Here is a 7,587-nt window from a genome sequence, read left to right on the forward strand (position 1 = left end):
TTACGGCGTTATAGTATGAAGTATAATTATGTAACGTTTGTTATTGACAATTTAAATATCTGTGAGATGAACGCAAGAGTAAATTTAAATGGGGTGAGGGTTGTGTTCTAACTATTTTGCGGCAATTTACGCGGCGCTGCCAAAGCGCATGATAGTGTGAGCGTAGTGAAATGTGTGATATGTGGAAACGGAAGGTTCAGTAACAATAGATGTAACTTATCACTATAATAGATGTAATACTATTCACTATAAGTAGATGTAACTTATCACTATAATAGATGTAAGCTTAATCGACTATATATATGATGTAACTATCACTATAATAGATGTAACTATCACTATAATAGATGTAACTATCTCATTATAATAGATGTAACTATCACTAATTAATAGTATGTAACTATCACTATAATAGATGTACACTATCACTAATAATAGATGTAACTATCACTATAATAGATTTTTAACTATCACTTATATAGATGGCAACTATCAGCTATAATAGATGTAACTATCACTATAATAGATGTAAGCTTAGTAGTAACTATGCACTATAATAGATGTAACTATCGACTATAATAGATGTAACTATCAACTATAATAGATGTAAGCTATCACTATAATAGATTGTAACTACCACTTATAATAGATGTAACTATCACTATAATAGATGTTAACTATCACTATAATAAGATGTAACTATCACTATATATAGATGTAACTATTCACTATAATAGATGTACTATTCACGATAAGTAGAATGTAACTATCACGGATGAATGAATAATTACCTCATTATAGGATACTGTAATGTTACTTGACCCGGTAAACACTCTAAAGGGCATTGCTACACAGCTTGGCTGCATCATAATCAATCAAACTCATTGCCATTACGATAGGAAGAGATTCTCTCTAGCTCTTCAGATGAAATTATTATTTTTTTTAATTCATCGCTAATTAATTGACGGCAAAAAGTTGCGAATTTCGAGTAATAGCGCTTGAAAAATCACCTACTTTAGGCAATTTTTTAAGCTAACCGAGATATCAGTGCACTTATTGCTAAATTTAGCCCATCATTGAAGCGCCTGTGTAAAGAATTGGACATATGGCGGTGGATTTGGAACTGTTGGGAAAGCTACATACATAATTTCTAATGTATAGCATAGGCTGCCCATGGCTGCGGGTTATCTATCCAATAAAGTGTATGGAAATTTAGACCGAAATTCACTACTACGCAACCCTCAACAGTATGCCTTAACCCCTCAAAGTTTGTTATGTGGCGCGACGTTTACAGAAGGTCAGCTTGATTTGCCCCTTCAGCATCATTGTGTGCTGGCTTGGCGAGCGAGAGACGTGAGTGTGCTGGCAGGCATGTGTGCTTGCGTGCTCTCAATAAGCATAGCTTGAGGACGCAGCGTGTGCCGGCTGCCTCTGGCAGGCATCAACGTCAGCCGAATCCCTGCTCAAGATACTGCAGCACTACGATTTAATTCTCCTTAAGAGGTGCGAACGATGATTGTGCCGGAAAGGTCCTAATCGGTGATGCGCCATGGATTTCGCGTTGTAATCAATGTATCGGATATCGCTGAATTTGTTTACGGTCAGCATGAAATACAATCTAAGCTTATTTTATAATCGGATGTATCAAATTATATCTCGTATATTTATTTGAATTCCATTTTTTTATATCGATATTGAAATTTCAATTGCGCACATTATGGCCATTTTTTGTGATGTCGTGTGTGGCGGTGCTATCGACGGCTTGCTTGACGAAATTCGATAGTAATTCGAAATACTCAGAGAAAATTGATTTATTATCGATTAATGCTGGCTTACGCTGTTTATGTTTAGGCTTGCCTGCTCAGCTTCTAAGGTTATCAGCTGGCCCAGCCTGTGGGACGGGAGGACCGTGAAAACTTTGTATGCCGTGGCGGCTGTGCCCACTCTACTAAGGTAACATTCCTAACAAACTAAATCAACATAAACCTCTCATTAATGATGCGTTGATTGCGACATCTATACTGCGTAGTCGAAATGTTGCTACGTCGAGCCAGCGATTAATTTGCGCCTACGCCTGCGTCAGCCTAGGCGCCATCGCTGTTGTGCGTCACATTTGACCTAGAATGTCGTAGATAGCCGGATAGCTTAGCATAGCGCCGCCATACGCATGTACACCCGTCGCACTCCTGACGCGCAACTATCTTCCCATCAACCCGTAATGGCTTGCTGCACAGCGGCGGCGGTTTGCGCTTCTAACGTGAGTGGCAGACCGTCTGACCGTCGCGTCCGGGGCGCAACTGACGCTTCGCTAATCCCGTTAGTGCGGCGAGTGTAGTCGATGAAACGCACGTTGTCGTCTTCCATTCCGTCGTTTCCTTCCTAACATGGTTAGGCAGACTCCTGACTATCTCTCCTACCGTCCCATAGCTTGCTGCCAGCGTGGAAGCTGGTGTGGAAGCACCGTTCTGCATACTACCGGCGTCCCGTCCGTAGCCTCACGAGTGGTCATGACGGCACGGCAGTGATTCATGCTACAATCCTTTCCTCACGTCCGTGAGCTTGCTGGGGCCACAGCGGCAAGCGTGGAGCTGGTGTGGAAGCACTGTCTGGACGCTGTCAACCTCGTGCAGGACGCCGATCTCAACCAAACGAGATCCGCCCTTCAGTAGGCATCCCATCTTGCGCTCTCTCATGCTGGCCAGGACGGCTTTCCCGGGCGATGAGGACGTGCTGCGTGTGCGGAGCGTGTCCCGGATCCTGGCCCTCCGCCGTGCGGCGCGGGCGATGTGTCCGTCACCACGAAAGGGCAGGTGATCTTTATGTTTCGTCTGCGGCTGCGTGGCTTAAATTAGGCGCGTGGGCAGTCTTGTTGTCTGCCTCCTTGCCATGCTTCGGCTGAATATGCGTGGGCGTGGCAAGTCGAATTGCTTTGGCTCGTTCTAGGCCCTTGCATGTATTTACGAGACCAGTAATTTTACATATATGCAATTATAGATATAATATATTATATTATTAGTCTTAATTTATATAATAATAATTGTTATTGATTATTATTATTATTATAGCGAGTATTAAGGTATTATATAAATGTTATAACACTATCAATATTGTAGTAATACATCACTTATAGTATTCAATTCAACATAGATATGACTGCATGAAGAAATTCCAGCCTACGCGCGCATGTCGAATCGGCTAACGTGGATAACTACGTCGTTATGACACTGTGTTGGGCGTGTGTGTGTGTGCGTGGCAGAGGAGAGAAAGATGGCGTACGTGCTGTCGCTGCGTGCCGGATGCCCTGCGGGGCAGTCCTCGAGAACTGATGCTTGAGCGACGGAAACAGCCAGAGCATCGTCGACCAACGGCAACGCGCATCTACGCTGTTCTGGCGTGGCTGCTGCTGCCGGAGATCGCCGCCGTACGAGAGGAGAACACTGGAGAACGCTGGCAGGTGAGGCCCTCATTAGCTGCCTCTTCTCGTTATAGGCTTCCTCCCTCGCTAGCGTCCTCCCCACGCGCGCGCACGGACGCAGGAGAAACACTGGGAGAACCTGCAGGTGAGGCCGCTCATTAGCTCCCTCTCTCATTAGCTCCTCCCTCGTTAGCTCGCCCGAGCTCGTTAGGCTTCACCCTTGATTAGCTGCCTCCATCGTTAGCATGCCATCCCACGCGCACTAGCACGACGCAGGAGAAACACTGGAGAACCTGCGGTGAGGGCCCCTCGTTAGCATCCTCTCTCATTAGCTCGCTCCCTCAGTTAGCTGTCTCCCTCGTTAGCCTTCAACCCATTATTAGGCTCCTCCCTCGTTAGGCTGCCTCCCGCACGTGTGGCGCCTATTCTTTTATATGAGCGGGCAGGGAGAAAGCACTGGGAGACACCTGCAGGTGAGGCGCCTCATTAAGCTCCCTCGCTCAGACTAGCTCCTCCCTCGTTAGCTCCTCCCTCATTAGCTGCCTCCCTCGTTAGCTCTCGCCCCGTGCGGCGCGAAGACGCAGGAGAAACACTGGGAGAAGCTGGCTAGGTGAGCCCCTCATTAGCTCCCTCGCCTCGTTAGCTCGCTCCTCGTTAAGCTCGCTCCTCGTTAGCTCCTCCGCACGCGCGCGCACGGGACGCAGGGAGAAACACTGGGAGAACCTGCAGGTGAGGCGGCCTCATTAGCTCCTCCCTCATGGCTCTCCTGCGCTAGGCTCCTCCTCGTTAGTTCTCGCTCGCCTCATTAGCTTCCTCTCAGTTAGCATGCCTGCCGCCACAGCGCGCCAGTGCGACAGAGAGACACAGGAAGAAACACGTGGTAGAACCTGTCCAGGTGAGGCCCACATTAGCTGCCCCTTTCGCGTAGGCTCCTGCCCTCGTTAGCTTCCTCCGCTCATTAGCTCCTCCTCGTTAGCGTCCTCCCCACGGCTTCTCGCGCGCACTTTGACGCAGGAGAACACTGAAGAAACGCTTGCAGGTGAGGCCGTCATTAGGCTCCTCCCTCATTAGGCTGCCTCCCTCAGCTTAGCTCCTCCTCGTTAGCCTCCTCCCTCATTAGCTCCTCCTCGTTAGCTCCTCCCCACGCGCGCCGCCGGTCACGACACAGGAGAAACACTGGGAGAGACCTGCATCCTGCGCCTCATTAGCTGGCCTCCTCATTCGGGCTCCTGGTCCCTCATTAGCTCATGCGCCCAGAGCACGTGCAGCGAACGCAGGAGAAACACTGGGAGAACCATGCAGGTAGAGGGCCCCTCGTTAGCTCCTCCCGTCGTTAGCTCGCTCCGCCGCCTGCCGGCGTTACGACGGCAGGAGAAACACTGGAGAACCTGCAGGTGAGGCCTCTCGTTAGCTCCTCGCCGCTCGTTAGGCTCCAATACCCTCGTTTGAGCTCCTCCCCGGGTGGCGCGCGCACCGACGCAGGAAGAAACACTGGGAGAACCTGCAGTGGAGGCCCTCGTTAGGCTCCTCCCTCGTTAGCTCCTCCCCACGCGCACGCACGACGCAGGAGGAAAGCACTGGAGAGACCTGGCAGCGGTGAGGTCCTCTTAGGCTTGCCTCGCCCCTCATTAGCTTCCTCCCTCGTTAGCTCCTTCCGCGATCGTTAGCTCCTCCCACGGCGCGCGCACGACAGCAGGACGAAACAGCTGGAGAACCTGCAGGTGGCAGGCCCTCAATTAGCTCCTCTCTCATTAGCTCTCCCTGCGCTAGCGCCTCCCTGGTTAGCTTCAACGGTCACCCTTATTAGCTCCTCCTCGTTAGGCTCCTCCCCACCGCGCACGCCGCACGACACAGGAGAAACACTGGGAGAACCCTGCAGGTGAGCGCCCCTCATTAGCTCCTCCTCGTTAACTTCCTTCCCGCCACGCGCAGCGGACACTAAATCGAGCGCAGAGAAACACTGGGAGAACGACTGCAGGTGGAGGCTCCTGCGTTGCTGCCTGCCCGTAGCGAGGTCCTGTGGAAGAATGATTCGTACACACGCAGTAGTGCGTGGTTTCTAATCCCAGCGTTCGATTCGTCGTTCACCTTCGTTTCACGAATTGTGCCCCGCGCCTAGTCACGTATGTCTGTTTTTTCTTCGCTACAGAAGAACGCTTCATACACTTGTGAAACGTGTTCTAACACGCGGTCATTGAACAGAGGACCCGGCGGTGGTTGGTGTGGCCGAGTGCCCGCGCGGGGAGAGGGTTTGTTCTGCCAGCGTCCTTTGTTCGTTCCTCACTGCAGAAGAACGCTGCCATACACTTGCTTAAACGCTGTTCTAAGCACGCGTCACTCTGAACATCGCGCGTCCTCTTGTTGTTCGCTCAGCTTTGCAGAAGAAGCGCTATCATAGCAAAACATATTAGTACAGTTTTCTAACATGCGATCATCTTTCATCTGAACACGCGCGTCTCTGTTGTTCTTCGCTGCAGAAGAACGCGTTCCGCGCGCTTCGCTTCATGTTCAGCATGGAGGGCGGAAACCGCGGCAGTTCAAGGCCGGTTGTTCCAGGCCCGGAGTTGTTCGAGGGGAGGCCTTTCATCGACGTCGGACACTACGTTCGCGAACTCTCCGCGTACGCTCCGCTCGTCGCTCGCGTCAAACAGCGTGCTGGCGCCAGATGAGAGGTTCGCCAACCTCTCGCTGCGGCACGTGGCGCTGTCCGCGCAGACTGAGAAGCAAAGAGGTCGCATCCTTCCACATCGCAGTATGCGGTTCTAGTTTCGTAGCTGCTCGGGTCAGGAGCGTTCGGCAGCGTCTACAAGGTGAAGAAGAGCGGGGCCAGCGAGGGATTTCTGGCTCTTAAACAGCGGTTGTGTTTTGAAATTAAGAGGAGGGGTTGGAGAGGGATTTCTGGCTCTTAAACAGGTGAGTGTTTGAAATTAAGAGGAGGGGTTGGAGAGGGATTTCTGGCTCTTAAAGCAGGTTGAGGTGTTTGAAATTAAGAGGAAGGGGTGTGGAGAGGGATTTTCTGGCTCGTTAACAGGCCTAGGTTGAGTGTTTGGAAGAATTGAAGACGAGGGGGACATGTGAGGGAATTCTTGCTCTTAAAAACAGGTTAGTGTATGAGGTGAAGAGGGGGCATATGAAGGTGAATGTTTTGGCTCTTAAACGGGTGAGTGTATAGGGTGATACAATAGGGGGCGATGTGAGGCGTTTTTGGCTCTTAAAGCAGTTAGGTGTACGAGTAGCGCTATTGCTGTTAATGCATATGGTAACCTAATATTGCTTCGTCATTCGCAATGACATTAGAATTCACTATAACTCGCACTACGTTAACGACTCGCTTTCGCACGTGTCTGTGTAGCTGTATATATGCCTGACATGTCATCACGTGTCGCCATGCTCACCTCGTAGATCAAACCGTCGACAATCGCGGTGTTTGGGAAGGCAGGAAGGGCAGGGCCGGGAGCGACACGCTGAGGCTAACGAGATGGAGTCATCCAGGAGAAACTAAAACATTCCGAACGTTCGTGAAATTATACGCACAAGGTGTTCAGCGACCGTGAGTATGGAGATGGAGCGTGCGAACAGTTCCTTATTGTGGTTCGCGAATCGTTTTTGGCGATCAATTGATGTATTTTGAGCTCAATGCTGAACAGTCAGATGGAGTTTGTAGCGAATGGAGACGAGCGCGACTGTCCGTACCGTACACAGTGTGGGCGCAAAATCTAAATGGCTTGAGCGTATGGTTTCTGAATTTGGGAGCATAGGGGGTACATCCGAAAACACATTGGGATCTTGAATCTGGGGGTCAAAAGGGTCAAGGTTATGGATGTGTGCTAAACGTTTTGCGATTGTTGATGGGTAATTTTTTTTGATGTTATTTTTAATTTGAGTTTGGTCGTGTGGCGTAGATACAAATAAACTATGCAACGTAATGCGAAAAATGTAATCAGCAATACTAAGTTTTTACAAGATGAATGTGGATAAAAGTTCATAGCAATAGGCTCATATTTCTTTTACCTGAATTAACATGAGATACTGCTATGTTATATATATATATATATATATATATATATATATATATATATATATGTATACTATATTGTGGCAAGGTAAGTCAAGCGTTTCCATTTCTGATGGAGCTTGATAGAGGCCGCTCCGTTAGCAAAGAGCCATATTCA

At 49.2% G+C, this 7,587-nt stretch overlaps 1 protein-coding gene across 1 annotated transcript in view; it reads left to right on the forward strand.

The window, feature by feature from the left end:
• The first annotated feature begins 3,325 nt into the window (after window positions 1-3,325).
• LOC106807237 (serine/threonine-protein kinase Nek10-like) overlaps window positions 3,326-7,587 on the forward strand; it is an 18,062-nt gene continuing 13,800 nt past the window's right edge. Inside the window, exons 1-3 of the mRNA XM_014809525.1 lie at window positions 3,326-3,454; window positions 5,893-6,035; window positions 6,292-6,328. Of these exons, the coding sequence (XP_014665011.1) occupies window positions 3,326-3,454; window positions 5,893-6,035; window positions 6,292-6,328 (309 nt within the window). The remainder of the gene's footprint in view (window positions 3,455-5,892; window positions 6,036-6,291; window positions 6,329-7,587) is intronic.

Source organism: Priapulus caudatus, unplaced genomic scaffold (genome assembly GCF_000485595.1).
Source record: "Priapulus caudatus unplaced genomic scaffold, Priapulus_caudatus-5.0.1 Scaffold202, whole genome shotgun sequence".
Lineage (NCBI taxonomy): Eukaryota > Metazoa > Priapulida > Priapulimorpha > Priapulimorphida > Priapulidae > Priapulus > Priapulus caudatus.